Genomic DNA, 22,170 nt, shown 5'->3' with positions numbered 1-22,170 from the left:
CTTTCCGACATCCCCTCTACTTCCATTTCATAGAACATAGAAGATAGAACAAAGAACTAGCTAGTAAACGCTATAGAACATAGAACCAACCTGTGTTCTAGCAAGAACAAAGAACGTTAACTATAGAACATAGAACTAATATGTGTTCGAGCAAGAATATAGAACACTAACTATAGAATATAGAACCAACATATGTTCTAGCTAGAACAAAGAACGCTAACCATAGAACATAGAACTAACCTGCGTTCTAGCAAGAACAAAGAACGCTAACTATAGGACATAGAACTAACCTGTATTCTAGCAAAGAATAAAGAACGTTAACTATAGAAACATAGAACCAACCTGTGTTCTGTTCTCGAACTGTTTCACCCTCTTCTTCACCTCCCCAGGACTCTCCCTCCCTCTCCCCTCACTCCTCATATCCTCTCCCTTCTTCCCGTCCTTCTCTTTACTCTTCCCTTGACCTCTGACCTCCGGTTCTCTTACTCTCTCGACGTTCTTGACTCTCTTCTCGTATCTACCAACATGATTATTGCCCTTGATGTCCTGCTTACTTCCCTTAGACAAGGCTGGGCTGTGCTGTTTTTTATCTGACTCCAGACTGAACGACAAAAAATATTTAAAATCCATAAACCAGAGGCGTAGCGAGGGGGGAGGGGGCGGGAGACATATGTACCCGGGGCGCGGACCTTAGGGGGGGGGGGCGCCAAAAATGGGTTGGAGAAAACAAATTGAAAGTTTGAGGGGGGGGGGTGCAAATGAAAAGTTCGAGGGGGGGTTGCAAATCGAAAGTTTGTCCCCGAGCGCCGGGAAGGGTCGCTACGCCTCTGCCATAAACACATCTACAATGTTTTTTAATAATGAGAAATCTATTTAGGTTATACAGTTCAAATTATAACTTGATCATTACGTAAACACTAAATCGATTTGTCGATTTTTTTTTTTATTTTAGAGTTGCTATTTCCATTTTCATTTGCAATTAAGAAGCAGTTTAGAATTTACCTCTAATAAGCGGCAAAGCAAAAACAAAAGCAGATTTTTTATCTCGAAAGTTCGAAAGTTAGAGGTGATATTCAAAGGCATGGCGATCCATTCTGGAGCAAAGGGAAACAATTAATTTTTGCTCACTCTTCTATTTATATAATTATTGACGTCAGCGAAAAAGCACCCTATGAATACGTCGAGGGGAGGGCGAGTTTTACCAGTTACTTTACCTATTGGTATGCGACAATGGATTTAGAAAACAGCTTAAAAAAACATAAAACCGAAAAGACATTTTTATTTTCTTAACTTCGGCTGTGTGTGATAAATGAATGCAGCTCAAAATGAGCTTTTAATTTTATTTTTCTACCCCGATTGGCGCCCTCCCCCCCCCTCCCCCCGCCCCAGGGGTCGGCACATGTCCATTCGCCGTCCCCTAGATATGACTCTGGGGCTATGGTCAGGGGGAAACAATTAAGTCTATTTTTGAAATGGCCAGACGAACTTGTAAAAGTGTTTCTTCCAGACTTTTTTTCAATGCTTGGAGGGGGGCACTTAAAATTTTAGTGGGGGGCGGACTAAAATTCCGGCGGGGGGGCGGACGGCGGACATTGTTAAAAGTATATATTTTCTCTATAAATTCAATTTCGTTCGGGGGGCGTTAGACCTTCATCGGGGAATCGTGCCCCCCCCCCCCCCGTCGCCCCCCCCCCCCCCCCGTCCCCCCCCCCCCCCCCCCCCCCCCCCCCCCAGAAATGCCTGGAAGAAACTCTGCCAGGTAATAACGTCAAATTAGGAATACAAAAACTTCTTCAACACTGGGATGTAACTGGAGAAATGTACTAAACTAGTTTGGTAGTAGATTAACTATAATCTTAATCTTAAGCCTACACTAATGTCGGTCCTATTGAAGAAAGTTCCACTTAAAAAAGGGATATTAAAAAGACATATTTAGAACAAAATTTAGAATGTTACAAAAATTAAACTTTAACATAACACAACTAGCCTGTAACATAACAATAACTAAATTATAACAGTACCATAACTAACATATAACAGCACCACAACTGAACTACAACAGACCGACCCATTACAACACAACGACTGCATTAAAATTCTACATCTCGCGTTTTGTGTTGACACTGTGGATTTTGGTCTTGCACTAAGGGGAAAGAACTCCCGCTGATAATCGCTGTGGCCACTTCCGGTTTTGCGTTTAAAATCGATCTCCTGTCAAAAGCGATATTTTCTCGCTTCGGTTGCACATTTAAATTGATGACAAGCGAGAAAGGGGGAGAGAAAAAAAATATTTTGAGTCGTGCGAACGATCGTCAATTTTATTTTTGGTGTGAAAAGATGGCGGATGTATTGAACGAAACAAAACTGTTGTGCACTGTAGTTGTGCTAGGAAATAAAGCTAACGTACAACAGACGCGAGTGCTTTTGTACTGGTGGTTATGTGTGTGTGTATCAGTGTTTCTTCCAGACTTTTTTCTCCGGGGGGGGGGGGGGGGGCTCTTGAAGTTTTCGGGGGGGGGGGGGGGGGTAGACTTTCTTCGGGGGGGGGGCGGTCACTTAAAAGTATATATTTTCTATATAAATTATATAAATTTCATATCGTTCGGGGGGGGGGGGTCGGTAAAACAATTTCCGCCCCCCCCCCTCCCGCCTCCCCCCGAAGAGATGCCTGTAAGAAACTCCGGTGTGTATGTGTACGCGTTTATGTATTCGTATTTGTATTGTTTATTGTTTAGAAAGGTATGCTAAAATTTAGTCACCTTAATTAAACGCATCCATCTTTAGTTGTATACAAAAATATGAGAACGGGTTAACATATACAGAAAAATCATGACATAGTAGTTCACATACAAGCAGAACAATAGGCTCTACAGGCTTATATAGACAATTATTATATACAATCTAGACTTAATATTTATACATACAACTGATACATACACTCTGATACCACTGATACATACACTCTGATACAACTGATACATACACTCTGATAAAACTGATACATACACTCTGATACAACTGATACATACACTCTGATACAACTGATACACACACTCTGATACAACTGATACATACACTATGATACAGCTGATACATACACTCTGATACAACTGATACATACACTCTGATACAACTGATACATACACTCTGATACAACTGATACATACACTCTGATACAACTGATACATACACTCTGATACAACTGATACATACACTCAGATACAACTGATACAAACACTCTGATACAACTAATACATACACTCTGATACAACTGATACATACACTCTGATACAACTGATACATACACTCTGATACAACTGATACATACACTCTGATACAACTGATACATACACTCTGATACAACTGATACATACACTCTGATACAACTGATACATACACTCTGATACAACTGATACATACACTCTGATACAACTGGTACGTACACTCTGATACAACTGAACATACACTCTGATACAACTGATACATACACTCTGATACAATTGATACATACACTCTAATACAACTGATACATACACTCTGATACAACTAATACATACACTCTGATACAACTGATACATACACTCTGATACAACTGATACATACACTCTGATACAACTGATACATACACTCTGATACAACTGATACATACACTCTGATACAACTGATACACACACTCTGATACAACTGATACATACACTCTGATACAACTGATACATACACTCTGATACAACTGATACATACACTCTGATACAACTGATACATACACTCTGATACAACTGATACATACACTCTGATACAACTGATACATACACTCTGATACAACTGATACATACACTCTGATACAACTGATACATACACTCTGATACAACTAATACATACACTCTGATACAACTGATACATACACTCTGATACAACTGATACATACACTCTGATACAACTAATACATACACTCCGATACAACTGATACATACACTCTGATACAACTGATACATACACTCTGATACAACTGATACATACACTCTGATACAACTAATACATACACTCTGATACAACTGATACATACACTCTGATACAACTGATCCCTGATACAACTGATACACACACTCTAATACAACTAATACATACACTCTGATACAACTAATACATACACTCTGATACAACTGATACATACACTCTGATACAACTGATACATACACTCTGATACAACTGATACATACACTCTGATACAACTGATACATACACTCTGATACAACTGATACATACACTCTGATACAACTGATACATACACTCTGATACAACTAATACATACACTCTGATACAACTGATACATACACTCTGATACAACTGATACATACACTCTGATACAACTGATACATACACTCTGATACAACTGATACATACACTCTGATACAACTGATACATACACTCTGATACAACTGATACATACACTCTGATACAACTATACATACACTCTGATACAACTGATACATACACTCTAATACAACTGATCTCTGATACAACTGATACATGCACTCTGATACAACTGATACATACACTCTGGTACAACTGATACATACACTCAGATACAACTGATACATACACTCTGATACAACTGATACATACACTCTGATACAACTGATACATACACTCTGATACAACTGATACATACACTCTGATACAACTGATACATACACTCTAATACAACTGATACATACACTCTGATACAACTGATACATACACTCTGATACAACTGATACATACACTCTGATACAGCTGATACATACACTCTGATACAACTGATACATACACTCTGATACAACTGATACATACACTCTGATACAACTGATACATACACTCTGATACAACTGATACATACACTCTGATACAACTGATACATACACTCTGATACAGCTGATACATACACTCTGATACAACTGATACATACACTCTGATACAACTGATACATACACTCTGATACAACTGATACATACACTCTGATACAACTGATACATACACTCTGATACAACTAATACACACACTCTGATACAACTGATACATACACTCTGATACAACTAATACATACACTCTGATACAACTGATACACACACTCTGATACAACTGATACATACACTCTGATACAACTGATACATACACTCTGATACAACTGATACATACACTCTGATACAACTGATACATACACTCTGATACAACTGATCCCTGATACAACTGATACACACACTCTAATACAACTGATACACACACTCTGATACAACTGATACATACACTCTGATACAACTGATATATACACTCTGATACAGCTGATACATACACTCTGATACAACTGATACATACACTCTGATACAACTAATACATACACTCTGATACAACTGATACATACACTCTGATACAACTGATACATACACTCTGATACAACTGATACATACACTCTGATACAACTGATACATACACTCTGATACAACTGATACATACACTCTGATACAACTATACATACACTCTGATACAACTGATACATACACTCTAATACAACTGATCTCTGATACAACTGATACATACACTCTGATACAACTATACATACACTCTGATACAACTGATACATACACTCTAATACAACTGATCTCTGATACAACTGATACATACACTCTGATACAACTGATACATACACTCTGATACAACTGATACATACACTCTGATACAACTGGTACATACACTGATACAACTGATACATACACTCTGATACAACTGATACACTCTGATACAACTGATACATACACTCTGATACAACTGATACATACACTCTGATACATCTGATACATACACTCTGATACAACTGATACATACACTCTGATACATACACTCTGATACATCTGATACATACACTCTGATACAACTGATACATACACTTAAGTTATGTACATGTATACAACGCTGCAGTACAAAGTCTAAATCTATACATTTAATTTTTTTAAACTGTTATATACAATCTACACCTGTATATTTATACATGAAACTTTTATATAAAAGTGTAGGCATAAACATATATTCATACAACTGGCATATAAATCTAGATCTATAAATTTATGTACAAGCGTTATATATTTAAGATCTATACATCTATATAAAAAAAACTGGTATATACAGTATCATCTATAGATGTATATACAAATGTTATACAGTTTAGATCTATACATTTATACTTAAAACTGTTATATACAGTCTTGATGTACATATTTATACATACAACTGTTATACACTCTATATCTATACATACTGTAAGAACTCCCTTACATAACGTATCGACCCGTAGTTTTACTTAATAAAAACAGCAATGTTTCCTTTTCATGTTTTCGATGTGTTTATAACCTTATTATGAAAATTTTTAGAGTCATTTGTTTAAATTTAAAAATAATTTTGTAATTTTTTTTTGCCTCAGACATGTAATTTACAGCGTCAGTTTGCCTTGCATGTTCGCTTTAGTATTACAGTTTTCATCATCGGCTTGGGAGGACTGATTCAGATTTACAATAGTAGTACTTCTTTCTGATATGTAGCCTACTTTCCCTCATGTAAGATATACATCATACAAAGTGTCTAATTACAATTTTAGTTTTAAACCTGAAAATGTAAATGTGTAATTAAAGATGATTCAACAATAGAAGTATTGGAGTGGAGCCCCGTAGGTCAGGGGTCGGCAACCTGCGGCCCTCGAGCCGCATGCGGCACTTTTGATATCAAGATGCGGCTCTCCAGCTCCTTGAACAAATACTAATAATCTTAATAAAAAATTAAAATATTTGAAATAAAACAAATGTTAGTGGCTCTTTAAAACCAGGGAAATATTGAAAATTGTAACTTTTGGCTCATCCGCTTCAAAAGGTTGCCGACCCCTGCCGTAGGTGATAAGAAAAAGCAGATAAATCTAAGCATAATTGTATCTCTAACACTGTTTTATTAAATATGTTCTCATATATCTGGAATATATGTAAAATAAATGAACACCTTTTATATAATGAATATATAAAAATTAAATGTTTGTAATTTATATTACTAACATATTAGATTTTGAAAATATAATGCTTTATTTGAATACTAAATAAACTTTTTTATTTGGTCTTTTAATTCTCAAATGTTTTTTTAATTATTTATTTTAAAACTTGGTGAAATTTAAATATTGTTATCCCCCTTTGTGGTTTAAAAATTTGAAAGGGGATGTAATGAGCACAGTTCCATACACAAACGTTCTCTATACTAAGTGGAACATTTCTTTGGGAGACGTTAGTACGGCTTTTCTTGTAGGAGATGGATTACTCTAATTCTATCCCAAAATTGCTTTGAGGTTCTAAGGTTTATTAGAAAACTTCAAGAAGAAAACTGGAGTGGAACCCCGTAGGTGATAAGGTTACCAGACTGTTTTCTTTCGATAGTGAGGTGGTACCAAACATATTACATAGCATTATTTTAGACTATACCGGATAAGGTATAGAGGTAGGGGGGGGGTGGAGGGGTAAGGTTGCCTGGCAATCAAGGTCCTGAATCTGCAGCTAAACACCTAAAAATAGACCTAGACTCACGTGGATATATGATGCAGATAAACACCTAAAAGATAGACATAAGCTCTGGATATCTGATGCAGATACACGCCTAAAAGATAGACCTAGACCAGGGGTCGGCAACCTTTTGAAGCGGAAGAGCCAAAAGTTACAATTTTCAAAATTTCCCTGGTTTTTAAGGGCCAATAACATTTTTTTAATTTAAAATATTATTTTTTTATTAAGATTATTAGTATTTGTTCAAGGAGCTGGAGAGCCGCATCTTGATATCAAGGTTGCAGGTTGCCGACCCCTGACCTAGACACAAGGCCGGCGCTACCTATAAGGTGAACTAAGCGGTCGCCTAGAGCGCCATTCATACGGGGGCGCAACAATATGTAAACGCCATTATGAAAAAGTACATAATAACTTTGCGTAGCCATCTATTTCGTCGCCCAGGACGAACTATCAATCTTGTACCCCTCTTTAAATTAGGCCTATAAATAGTTTTTGGCGTTGGGAAAATGCGCCCCCCCCCCACATTCTTCTCATTTGGACAGGACGGGGCGCTTTTTACCAGTCAATTTGTCTTTTTATTTTGGTGTTCCACAAAAGATATAGAAAACAATTATGTCCGTAGGTGTCCCACAAATTATATAGAAAACAAGTCCGTAACGAGCTTTTTATATTATTACCTACTGCGTTTGGCGCCCTCCGATAGCTTCGCCCCTGTTAAAATAATGAGATTATTATTGTATATAATCTAAATCTTTTAATTTCGAACATTTCAGATGATTATCTAATTTTAATGTTGACTTTGACTTTGTGATCGCTCCATCGTGAAATTTTGATTTTTTAATAGGGCTTGTAAGTCTCGTTTTCTCTCACTTTGAATTAGAAATCTCGTAAGCCAGGGACAGATTTAGATTTTCAAACTAAATTAACTATTGCCACCACAAGATCCTAAACAGAATTTCAAGGTAGAATTAGTCCACATATCTTGGATATGGGTATAGCCTACAATCTTTGGAAGAAAGGCTCCGACAATTAGAGCAACATACATAATATACTATTTGGCTTTCTTTATGACATGTCCACTATCAGCAATATGACACCTGCGGATAAACTTACTGACTTCAGGCATCTAGAAACGTCGTTGACACATAATGTAAATAAAGATACTGATGCTAATGATTTTTGCAAGCATGAGCTTCAAGTAATAACTTCCTAAGCATATGTCACCATGAGATGTGATTCGAAAAAAATTGCGGGGGAGGGGGGAGTTTTCATAAGTTTTGCCTAGGGCGCTAAATAACCTGGCGCCGGCATTGCCTACACATGTGGATATCTGATGTAGATACACACCTAAAAGATAGAACTAGGATCTGGATACCTAATGCAGATATACACCTAAAAGATAGAACTAGGATCTGGATATAAATTTAGAATTTTTTTTTGTTTCGGTGTGTTTATAACCTTATTATGAAAGTTTTTGAATTATTTGTTTAATTTTAAAAATTATTGTATAACTTTTTTTTTGCTTAGACATGTAATTTACAGCGTCATTTTGCCTTGCATGTTCACTTTAGTATTACAGTTTTTATCATCGGCTTGTGAGGACTGATACAGATTTACAATAGAAATACTTCTTTCTGATATGTACTTTCACTCATTTAAGATGGTTTACTTATACATTATACAAAACGTCTAATTACAATTTTATTTTTAAACCTGAAAATGTAAATGTGTAATTAAATGGTGATTCAACTATAGAAGGGTATTTTTTCGATTGGGGGTTGGGTTGATGGGGTATGGACTGGAATAAATTTGGGGGGAAAGAAAAATAATATTATAAATATTACAAGCAGTCTGGAAGATATGTTGAGTACAATGAGACACATCAAATCAAACATTCTTCCCTTTCATATAGCTATATCTATAGCAGTCCTCCCACAGTTTTATATATATTTTTTTTTTTGTATTTTTTGTATTAATTTATTTTGAACCTTTAAATTAACAATATTTTATTTCTATTTTATTTCGTATGTGTATACAGTTTCGAGATATGAATATAAATCGTACAGTTGGTGATTAAATCAAGGGTCGGCAACCTGCGGTTCACGAGTACCAATTCAAGTTCGATGCAAAAAAAATTAATAATTATTTTATTTTATTTTTACAACTCATTAAAAATATTATAATGAAAAACAACTTTAAATATGATAAAAACACTAACCAGAGAACAAAGAGAGTAGGTGAGGTAGAAAGTATACGGACAGCTGACAGCCGCTTGGGCACCTGGCCCAGCCCTACAGCCCCGTGGCAACAATACCATTCTTGCCACTGCCCAAGTGCCGATTTTTAGCGCAATTTCCATTCTGGAGAATTGCGTTTATTAACCCGTCATTTCTGGATGTATGAATGGATGTGTGTCCGCAGCTTTAAGTCGTATCTCCTCCTCAACGAAGCAATATCGAGGACTAGTTCCAAAAGCAATTATGTTAAGCAAGTTCCAAGGATGATTGTGGGCCAAAAAAATTCCTGGAATTCCTTCCTGGATTTCCCGGAAAAGCCAAAAAACCTCGAAAAATACAGTTTTTGCTCCATATCTCGGCAACCAGACCACTTAGCGACTTGAAACATTTACCATTCGATTCCTGCCATAATTTAAAACAATATTGCCGAAGAAAGTTTTCAAAAATATCCTTTTATTCGGTCGCAAAAAATTAATTAAGAACCTTTAAACTGAGCATCATGTAGGCCTAGGATGATATTTACTACTTTTTTAAACTGAGCATCTTGTAGGCCTACTCGTTAAAATAAAACTATTTCCGTTGATATAGATTAATATAGTTGTCTTTTTTTTTACTTATTAATTCAAACGTTATTTTTGTACTCTATTAGTTTATTTATAATTTAAAAAATTAATTAAGGAAATTGCGCTTAAATTGTCACTAGACTTTTTATTAACTTGTTTTCGAATATCGCTAAATGGGGAATGTTAATTTTATACAGAATGCATTTAGCGGTCAGTATGCCTTAATTTGAACTGATCAACGTGTTTTTTTTTTAGTTATTAACTTCATACGGGTGAGCGGGGTTATGGCAAGGTAGGGTACGAGTTTACCCTGCGTTCAGTGGGGTGGAAGATAAGCCCGGTGAGAGCCGAAGGACAGAAGCGACCGATACCCAAGCCAGTTAGTCGTAGATGGTCGTGTTTAGGCCTGCCTGGCTATGGGAGACACCTCATTGGCCAGTGGTGTCCGTAAAAAAAGAAAAGAAAAAAACGCTATTAGCTTCTTCAGTGGAATGGGATAGTCGTATAGTTATATTATTTGATTACTAATTTTAATACTTTAATATGTTTTGTGCGAAATATTAGTATGTTTTAAGTATAAATATTCTTTCATAAATAAGCTATCTCTTTCATATCAAATTTATATATATATATCCTAATCAAATACCAAAATATTGTAATACGAAAAATGTTAGCGGCTCTTTAAAAACTAGGAACTTTGAAAATTGTAACTTTTGTCTCCTCCGGCTCAAGGGGGTGCCGTCGCCTGGTGTGAATCAAATTGGCTAAAGGAGTAGCCTATACATTTAAATAGATAAAACAATAACTATAGAATCCCAACAATTACTTTTGCCAAAATGTCGCACGTCTTCAGAATTCATATAAAATAAATTATTACCTTTTAAATTTTGAATACATAAAAATTCAATGTTTAACATTAAACATTTCTAAAACATTAGATTTTTTAAATATTATCATTTTATTTGTTTACAAAATATACATTTTTATTTAGTATTTTAATACTCAAATGTTTTAAATTAATTATTTTAAAACTTGGTTAAATTCTAATATTGTTATTTCCCTTAGTATTTTAAAAATATGAAAGGGGATGTAATGAGCACAGTTCCATACACTAACATTGTCTACACTAGGTGGAACATTTCTTAGGGAGTCTTCAGTGTGGCTATTCTTGTAGGAGATGGATTACTCTGATTATATTCCCAAATTGCTTTGAACTTCTAAGGTTTATAAGAAAAAATCAAGGAGAAGACAGGAGTGGATCCCCGTAGGTGATAAGGTTACCAGACGGTTTTCTTTCGATAGTGAGGTGGTACCAAACATATTACATAGCATTGCTTTAGACTATACCGGATAAGGTATAGAGGTAGTGGGGGTGGGGGGTGGAGGGGTTAGCTTGCCCTGGCAGCAAAGGTCCTGAATCTGCAGCTAAACACCTAAAAATAGACCTAGACTCACGTGGATATCTGATGAAGATACACACCTAAAAGATAGACCCCCCCCCCCCCCCAAGAAAGATCCCCCCAACCCGCAATTGGCACGTGAGTCTAGACTTTCCACTTGAACCCACTCCCTCTCCCATAAGGGGTCATCCATTTATGACATCCACATTTTTTTTTATTTTGGACCCCCCCACACCCAACCTCGTCCACAAAAATCCCCTTTAAAACCCCACCCGCGTGGATGACCCCTTAACTGACACATTAGACTTTCTACCCGACCTCCCCCCCCCCTTTAACTGACATATATGTATAGACATTCTACCAGTCCCTCCACCCCCCCCCTCATAAACTGACACATTGTATAGACATTCTACCAGTCCCTCCACCCCCCCCCCATAAACTGACACATTGTATAGACATTCTACCAGTCCCTCCACCCCCCCCCCCATAAACTGACACATTGTATAGACATTCTACCAGTCCCTCCACCCCCCCCCCCCCCACCCCCATAAACTGACACATTGTATAGACATTCTACCGGTCCCCCACCCCCCACCCACCCCGTCTTGTAACAGACACACCGTCTTGACCACCCACCTGACGATGTTGTCCACGTCTGCGCTACTGCTGTACGTCTTGACCGAGTCGGCCGTCAGCTGGCGGGCAAGTTGGTTCCTCTTGTGGCGTCTGGCCCTCGAGCGTCTCTCGTCAAAGTCTGTACTACTTCCTGTTCCAGAGAACGATTCTCGCGCTTATTTGTTTGTAACTATCAGTATTGATATTGGCTGTTAACATTTGGGTGATAGGGGCAGAGTCAGTGGCGTAGCCCGCAATTGGTCATGGGAGGGGTTCAAATATTTTTCCATATGTATAAAGTTATATAAATATATATATATATATATATATATATATATATATATATATATATATATATATATATATATATATATATATATATATATATATATATATATATATATATATATATATATATATATATATATAGGGGTGTGAGTCCATGGGAGGGGTTATAACCCCCCCTAACCCCCCCTTTGCCTACGTCACTGGAAAGAGTAAATGTACATATTAAGAAAAGTGGCGCTCGTATATCGATAACAGCAAAAAAATAATAATTCGATACTGCCATGCTGGAGGTCAAATCACGATTTTTTTTCTAAGTAATATTTTTGTTTTAAACAGTCGTGTTTTTAGTTTATATAGTTCTACGACGTTAGCTATTATTTGTGTAATTCTCTGATTTTTTTTCTACTTAATATTTTGTTTATTTTTAAAATAATAATGTTTTTGTTGACACAGACGTATGAAGTTAGCTATTTATGTAATTCTCCAATTTTTTTCTGAGAAATATTTTTTTAAATAATCGTGTTTTTGATGATACAAACGAATGAAGTTAGCTATTTATGTGATTCTCATAACTCTTCATCTCGGTAGGTTATTTTTTTTTTAATTTTAATACGATTGCAAACAAAAAAATGTTTTTATTTTTTATTTACTAGAAAGAAACCCTAAAATTTTGTCACGAAACAAACTTTTAAATAATACATAATTTAAAAACACGTATGAATGACAGTGTTTGAGGTGGTTTCGAACCCACGCCTTTGACGTTTTCGCTTACCTGAGAGCACAGAATCACCAAGGGATGAGTTGGACCCGAACACGTCATCACTATGGGGGTGGGTGAGGTGGCCGGGTGCACCTGGACGGTTGGGGCGTTCGGTAAACAACACAAACAGACGATACACCTGGGGAGATAAAGGGTTAAGTGACCTAGCGAGGACGTAAGGGGTGCACAAACAGACGATACACCTGGGGAGATAAAGGGTTAAGTGACATAGTCAGGACGTTAGGGGTTAACTGGACTAAATTAGTACGTAAGGGGATACCGATTGTTCGGTACCATCTCTCTATCGAATGGAAACCGTCTGGTAACCTTATCATCTACGTAGTTCCACTCCTGTTTTTCTCCTTGAAGTTTTCTAATAAATCTCAGAACCTCAAAGCAATTTTGGAATAGAATCAGAGTAATTTATCTCCTAGTATAGAGAACATTAGTGTATGGAGATGTGCTCATTACATTCCCGTTCGAATTTTTAAAACACAAAGGGAAATAACAATATTTGATTTTACCAAGTTTTTAAAAATAAATAATAATTAAAACATTTTGAGCATTAAAATATTAAATAAAAATGTGCATTTTGTAAACAAATAAATCATAATATTTATAAAATCTATTGTTTTATTAATATAAATTATAAACATTGAATTTATATATATTCAAAATATAAAAGGTGTTTTTTTTATTTTACATATATTCTAAAGATATGAGAACATTTATTTGTAACGATTAATCAGTTAAAATTCAAAATTATTGTGTATTTCCAATTGGAACCTTGTGTGTATTAGTCACATTTTCCCTACATAGTAAATGCTTCACTGTCCCATTGACCCTCTCTGAAAAATGTCCCTTCCTCTCCCCACCCAGACTTCTGACACTTTCTTTTGACCTCCACCCCTTTTACTGTCATCCTTTGCAATTTTTTTTATTATTAAATACATGACATCATGTAAATATTCATTATGTACATTTGCAAAACCTTTCGTTTTCATTTGGTGTTCAAAATTATGTTAAAAAATTTGATGTTGATGTACTTGTTTTAATTGCAAATAAAAGTATTAAAAAAAAAAAAATATTTCCAGATCTATATCAACTCGACGTATAAACCCAAACTCAAACGCCCTCAACCCACCATGCTGTTTTAAAAAATCATTTGATTCACCATTTAATTACACATTTGCATTTTCAGGTTTAAAAATAAAGTTGAAATGATAAAAAAAAAATAAAAAAAAATAAATAAATGTAAGTCCTTTTCCTTTATACCTGTTTATAATTTCTTGTGTGTGTTGCCAGGCCCCGGGTGGGTACTAAGTCCGGTATTAAGTTGAGATGTAAAGGGTTAACACATATTATCTTCTGAAGTAAAAGGTTTACCAAAAAATATAGGCATAAAGGGTTAACAGGAGTTGACCGTATGGGCGGCGGACACCCAGGTACAGTTTGCCCCACTGCGTCCCTCCCCCCCCCCCCCCCACCGAAGCACATCTACCCAACCCCCACCCGAAAAAAAAGGCTTGTAAGTGTAAGGTATTCCATTTCGTGTTTATGCTAATGCCGGAAAGTGTTGTGGACAAAGGGAAACAACCAAGTTAATATTTTTTTACAAAATAATCAAAGCTAGGTTAGTTCCTTTTAATTTTAAAAAAGATTTTAGGAGCCTTATTAGGAGGCCGAAATTTTTCTTTTTTAAACATTTTTTAAAGAAACTTTCCCTAGGCGTATTCTCAAAAAAGTCCCAGAGTTTCACTGCGATCGGAATCACACACACACACACACACACACATATATATATATATATATATATATATATATATATATATATATATATATATATATATATATATATATATATATAGGCCTATATATATATATATATATATATATATATATATATATATATATATATATATATATATATATATATATATATACTTTCATGCTTATATATAGAGCTAAACATTTTTAATTTAAAACTATGACATTTTGGGTTAGCTGAACTTCTGGGATAAAATTGTTGTTGCATGGGTAAGTATATATGTGGGGAATACAGTTTAGAGGAGTTACTTTATTCAATCGAGGAACCACAAAAACCGTTCAAAAAATTACATAAAAGGTTTAAGGAAAAAAATAATAATAACATTAGTCGAACTACAATTATCATTAAAGGAACCATGAAACCCGTTAAAAGAAGCACAAAACGGGTTCAAGAGAACGGTTCCAGGAACCCCGAGAACTCACCTGTAGAACCAGCACGAGCGAGTTCTTGCAGGTGAAGAAGATGTTGGTGTAGCTGAGCACGTCGTACCTGAAGATGAGCAGCATGCGGAGCACGAGGAACGGGGCGTCCTGCAGCGACACGCTGATAAAAATAGAGATCACCTGAAACAAAATAAGCTCGTCACATGATTGGTATTTATAGATTTTTGTTTACAGCGATCTGCGTAAAGACCTTAACATGAGTGCACCGTTTTACTCGGGACTGAGGCAGCATGCATTAATATGACAGCATTCTCAACTACACGTTACAATAGTTTACTTTAAAAAAAAAAAACTCACTATTACCTACAGGATTAAACAACACTTTTCTATGGAACGAATCTATGAAACTGTACAGGAATACATTAAATTAGCGAACATTATATTATATATCTTATATATATATTATATACACATGTACATGTATACACCTCTACAGCTTAATAAACCCCAAATACATTTCAATCACCACTCACTTTAACTGGAAAAAACACCTCTCACCTCAACATAGGCAACACCCGTCACCTTAACTGAACAACACCCTCCCCCTCCACACCTCAGCAGAAATACAGAGCAAAACAAAACCCCTTACCTCTATATAACAACACGTCTTTCTTTAACAATACAACACCACATCACATCAACAAGGCAACAATTCTTACCTCAACAGGACACCCCCAACTCACCTCAATATAAAAAAACCCTACCTCAACTGGACCACACCCCTACCTCAACTGGACCACACCCCTACCTCAACTGGACAACACCCCTACCTCAACTGGACAACACCCCTACCTCAACTGGACAACACCCCTCCACCTCATCACGATGTGCCACCGACGCCCTACCTTAACTGGACAACACCCCTACCTCAACTGGACAACACCCCTCCACCTCTTCACGATGTGCCACCGACGCCCTACCTTAACTGGACAACACCCCTACCTCAACAGGACAACCCCTCCACCTCATCATGATGTGCCACGGACGCCCTACCTCAACTGGACAACACCCCTACCTCAACTGGACAACACCCCTCCACCTCATCATGGTGTGCCACCGACGCCCTATTTCAACTGGACAACACCCCTCACCTCAACTGGACAACACCCCTCCACCTCATCATGATGTGCCACCGACGCCCTACCTCAACTGGACAACACCCCTCCACCTCATCATGATGTGCCACGGACGCCCTTGACTTCTTGGACTTGGTTGCCGTGACGACGAGCGTGAACTGGATCAGACTGGCCGTCCACAGGGACAGGATGACGATGGTCAACAGCACGTTCTCACGGACCGTCTGCTCCTGCAGACGACAGCAGCACGTCACGTGTGGTCAAAGTGTCAACTACACATGTCATAGTTGGTCAAAGTGTCAATAACACATGTCACATTCAAAGTGTCAATGCCATACGTCTGAGGCGTAGCGACAAACTTTTCGATTTGCACCCCCCCCCCTCATGATTTCGATTTGCAACCCCCCCCCCCCTCAAACTTTCGATTGCACCCCCCCCCTAAAGATTTCGATTTGCACCTCCCCCCCCCCCCCCACACACACATACTTTCGATTTGCATCACCCATTCAACCTTTCAATTTATTTTTCCAACCCATTTTGGCGCCCCCTCCTTGCTACGCTACTGCCATGCGTCACATTCAAAAAGTCAATTCCACATGTCAGATTCAGTCTCATTTCCACATGTCACATTCAAAAAGTCAAGTACACATGTCACATTCAAAGTGTCAATTCCACATGTCAGATTCAGTCTCATTTCCACATGTCACATTCAAAAAGTCAAGTACACATGTCACATTCAAAGTGTTAATTACACATGTCACATTCAAAGTGTCAATTTACACATGTCACATTCAAAGTGTCAATTTACACACGTCACATTCAAAGTATCAAATTACACATGTCACATTCAAAGTGTCAATTTACATGTGTCAATTATACAAGTCACATTCAAAGTGTCAATTTACACATGTCAAAGTGTCAATTCTACATGTCACATTCATAGTGTCTGTTCTAACAGATGATTATCACTGCACTCCCTTTATCATCTTCTTTGAACAAAATAATAAAACTCTCCATCTTCTGATATCCCCCCCCCGCCCCCGCCCCACCCACTTTCTTCTCACCACTTAATCAATGTTTCTTCCATACGTTTTTCTCCGGGGGTGCACTTGAAATGTTCAGGAAGGCGGACTCAAATTTCCGGGGGGGGGGGGGTCACTGTTAAAAGTATATATTATCTATTTAAATATCATTTCCTTCGGGGGGCGGTAGACTTTCTCCGGGGGGGGGGGGGGGGATCAGCCCCCGAAGAGATATCTGGAAGAAACTCTGCACTCAATTGATGCTAAATTTCAGTTAAGAAGGCACCACGAAGAACCAAATATTGCACAAAACTACAATATTTCTATTTCGTGTTTCTTCTTTTTTTTTTTAACCATTAAGCAAAGAATTTTTACCAAGAACCGTTTATAAAAAAAAAAATTAAATATTTTGTTTTCGCTTTTTAAATTCTGATAAAGACCAAGTGTCAAAACATATTTTTAAAAATCAATTTTAATAAATACTATTTATAATTCATGCCTTTCTACTTTCCTCGATTGCTAAACACAACGCTTACTTTGAAAGCCTCGAACAGCTCAATAATATCAGCCGCCATGCCAATGTAAACCAACAAGAGTTGTGACAGTTGTTCGCGAGTGATCTCCCCTTTCGGCAGCAGCCAGCGACCTATTATAAGAATTAACAGCAACATCTGTTCCAGAATTTTGCACCATTCTTCGGAACCGAGCGCTATGGGAATGTTGATCTGTTTGAGATGAGAGAGTATTGCTATTATTAGAAATGTGGCTTTTCCGTTTTAGTCAAGCGTATGAAGTTAGGTGGTTGTCACACATATATAGCTTAAGCGTATCTCTTAAAAGATAATTAATTATAGCGGCGTATGAGGAGAGGAGTGTGTGTGTGGAGGGGGGGGGGGGCAGTTTTTCTTTGAGATATTTTTTTCTTCGACGGAGGGGGGGGGGGTGTACTTTAAACTTCTGTAGACCAAACTTAAATTTTAGGGGGGGGGGGTGAGGGCGGACACTGGTTAGAGTATATGTTTTCTATATAAATTATACATGTTTCCGGGTGGTGGTGGGAGGGGAGAGGGAGCAGTACCACTCGAAAAGATGCCTGAAAGAAACCCTGATGTGATTATGAGGGTAGCTAATTATAACGTAAGGCAGTCCGTGTAATTTAAGGGTGAATAAATCGCTGCACTAAAAAAACGAATGTGCGCTGTCCTAATTAAACTAGTTTTAGCAATATAGTAGTCTCTTAGAATTTAGATCTTTGTTTAGTGATCCTTATTTTTTTAACATTAATCCTAATATATAAAACCCCACGTTCGCACCTCTCTCTCTCTGTCTGTCCGCAAAATATTTTCGCCGGACATCACGTCAGAATCGGCAGCGATATATGGATACCTTTATACGGACTTTTGTTGAAAATAATATACTAGATGTTTTAAATGTATAACCACAATTTTATTTAAAGAAGAAAAATAAAAAATAAAGGCGTATTCGAATGTAGAGAAACAGTATTATTTGTGCAACCGGAAAAGTGTATAAACTTGGGACAAGAGCGCAATTAACAATGACGTCGCTTATTGTTTACACTAAAAAAAGAGCACAAAACTGATGACGTCGTCTTCCGAGTTTAGAATAAAAAGAAATGAACTATTTCATTCAAATATGATTTAGAGCTATGTACGCTATGAAATGTAGACTACACAATACGATATTCTCGGCCTAAACTTAAAAAAAATTATTTTATCTATTTGAATTCTAGATCTAGAGATTCTAGATCTAGATATTGATCTAGATCTAGATATTCTAGATCATCTAGATCTAGAGATTCTAGATCATATAGATCTAGAGATTCTAGATCTAGATGATCTATAAAGCTAAGTTGTCGGGTGCCCTATCGGGCACTTCCAGGCGCCGCAGGCGCTTCAAATTTGGCAGGATCTTGCCTTGGGGCGACAGAACACGGGGGCCGGTTGGCCGAAAAGTCTACGATGAGGGGGTCAAAACTGACCTCGACTGACCGGCGCCTTATATGGGCGAATTAATTAAGCATTCAAATTCTCAATGTTTTCGAAAGCCTAAGCGAAGCTGGGCAGCATGCCTAGTTAAATATATAATTAGGGATCATCCATATGGGTAACGCTTTTTAACAATTGTTACCCCCCTCCCCTTCCGTCAAAAATCGGCAAAAAAAACTAAGGCCTTATTCTCTCTTTCCCCCCCCCCCCCCCCCACACACACACATCTCTTAAACGTCGTCACACTTCAGCCTACAATCCCTATAAATTGCAGTTTTTCGGGGGGGGGGGGGGGGGGGGGGGGGGGTTAACCATCAATAATTTTTTTCTAAACTATTTACTGAGCTCTGTAAACATTGAGTATAATAATTAACTTCTCTTAAAATTAAACAAAAAAAAAAACTATCTTTTAAAAACGTGCAGTAACAACTAATATTCAGTTCCTGAAATTAACTTTATTTTAAAATTAGATCTCGACTAGATCTAGATCTGTAATCTATTATCAAAATCATCTACCAAACACGAGAAGTCTAGGCCTACTACTAGATCTAGATTCGATCAAGTAGGGCCTATAGTGTTTTGACCTCACCTAGATCTAGATCTATTTAAAGAAAAATAAAGGCTTTTCCGCGAAGCTGACCTAGATTCTACAGTATTGCGCGCTATATAACAGATCGTTTGTGCTTAGTTTTAAGGACAGCTTAAAACACAGCATCTTTGACATAACTATTTACAAAAGCAGGATAAGAATCTCAACTATTATTTTAATTTTTTAGTAAATTTAATAATGAGCAAAATTTTGTTTTATTGCAAGGTGTCCCCGAGTTTGGCCTCTTAAGAGTTCAATTGTATGACACCGGCCGGTTAGCTCAGTTGGTTAGAGCGTCGTGCTAATAACGCGAATGTCGTGGGTTCGATCCCCATACTGGCCAGATATTTTTTTTTTTTTTTGCGTTTTTCCTCACAGTGTCGTTTGTTTTAACTGATTCATAGAACTAGTTTCCATTTTACTTTACAATTCGTTGCATACAATCGTTAACTGTTTATAGAGATTATATTAGCAGAAAGGAAATGTTTTTATGCTTTTATCCTTTATAATTTGTATACAATTACTGTTGAATAATGACGACAAGGTTGTAATGAGTCTACGATCTAAACGAAAAGAGTACAAAAAAATATTCTAAGGAACAATTAATGCGAATGGGAGTGGGGGCGGTGTGGATTGTTGCTAATGATATCTAGACAATCCGTCATCCCTATACGTTATGAGAACTGCCCTGTCAATATTACGTTATTTGACCACAGCTTTCCATGTCTCCGGTAATTGCTTTACTCTAAAGTGCAACTTTATATGTGTTCATTGTGTCATCGGCATTAACTGGGGTCAGTCTCGGTACTAGCAGTTTTCTAGTTTTGATTTAGAGCCTAGTTTTCTGGACTGTATGCATGTTTAATCATTTCACCCAACTTACCCCCCCCCCCCCTCCTTTCCACACACACATATATATATATATATATAGTATATATATATATATATATATATATATATATATATATATATATATATATATATATATATATATAAACACACACACATTTCCATAACCCACTCACCCAAAACAATAGTAATAAGCATAAGATTCCTCAACAACTTTCAGCTTAGCCACCACCACCCCCCCCTCTGACCTGTCACCCAGACCCCCCTCCCAACAACCCTTACCGCAACCTATAACACCTCCCTCCGATAATCACCTGATACCCCCCCCCCCCCCATACCCACACTGTCACCCGTAATCCCATTCTAACCAATCACCCGGACACCCCCCCCTCTAAAAACACACAAAAAGCCACCCGACCCCCCCTCCCCCCCAACACACCCAAAGCCACCCGGACCCCCCCCCCCCCAAACACACACACACTGTCACCCGGACCCCTCTCCAACCAATCTCCTAGACACCCCCCCCCCAGATCTATCTACCCCCTCCCCCCCCCCCCCACCCCCTCACCCCACCATACCCAAGCTATTCATATTTAGATCGTAAGAACTACTTTTATTAAAGTTGAGTTAAGATGTTCTTCCTGGATACCAGCTATACTCTTTCATTGACTTACACATTCAGATGAGTAAGTATTGTTACATCATAGCCGACGCCCATACTACACTCTCACCCGCTGCCCCGTCCCCCTCACACACACACACCCCATCACACATACACACGCTACCCATCCCCACACGCACACACAACACACACACACATTGGGCTTAATAAACCAAGACATTTTATGTAAAAACTGTCAGACATTGCATCAACCAGGTATTTAGAATATTTGTCTTGCTTTATGTTAACTATGAAAAAGTAAAGTTCC

The 22,170-nt window shown here is 37.5% G+C and overlaps 1 protein-coding gene, 1 long non-coding RNA gene and 1 other non-coding gene across 3 annotated transcripts; 1 reads left to right on the top strand and 2 right to left on the bottom strand.

The window, feature by feature from the left end:
• Positions 1-442: 442 nt before the first annotated feature.
• LOC131931192 (uncharacterized) lies at positions 443-13,561 on the bottom strand. Its single transcript, XR_009384253.1, has 3 exons — positions 13,441-13,561; positions 12,402-12,531; positions 443-601 (listed from the first exon to the last, which is right to left on the bottom strand). It is a non-coding gene; the product is annotated as an uncharacterized LOC131931192 (long non-coding RNA).
• Positions 13,562-15,579: 2,018 nt separating this feature from the next.
• On the bottom strand, positions 15,580-18,522 carry LOC131931193 (transmembrane protein 26; the record flags this gene model as incomplete). Its single annotated transcript, XM_059287902.1, is given in 4 exon segments — positions 15,580-15,588; positions 15,679-15,819; positions 16,844-17,005; positions 18,334-18,522. Coding segments are annotated over 4 exon segments (501 nt in total), but the record flags the coding sequence as incomplete, so codon positions are not given.
• Positions 18,523-20,661: 2,139 nt separating this feature from the next.
• Positions 20,662-20,735, top strand: Trnai-aau (transfer RNA isoleucine (anticodon AAU)). The gene has a single exon. It is a non-coding gene; the product is annotated as a tRNA-Ile (tRNA).
• The last annotated feature ends 1,435 nt before the right edge of the window (positions 20,736-22,170 follow it).

Source organism: Physella acuta, unplaced genomic scaffold (genome assembly GCF_028476545.2).
Source record: "Physella acuta isolate Inbredline_101_S28 unplaced genomic scaffold, ASM2847654v3 ptg001911l, whole genome shotgun sequence".
Lineage (NCBI taxonomy): Eukaryota > Metazoa > Mollusca > Gastropoda > Physidae > Physella > Physella acuta.
This window is presented reverse-complemented; position numbering and strand designations above follow the sequence as displayed.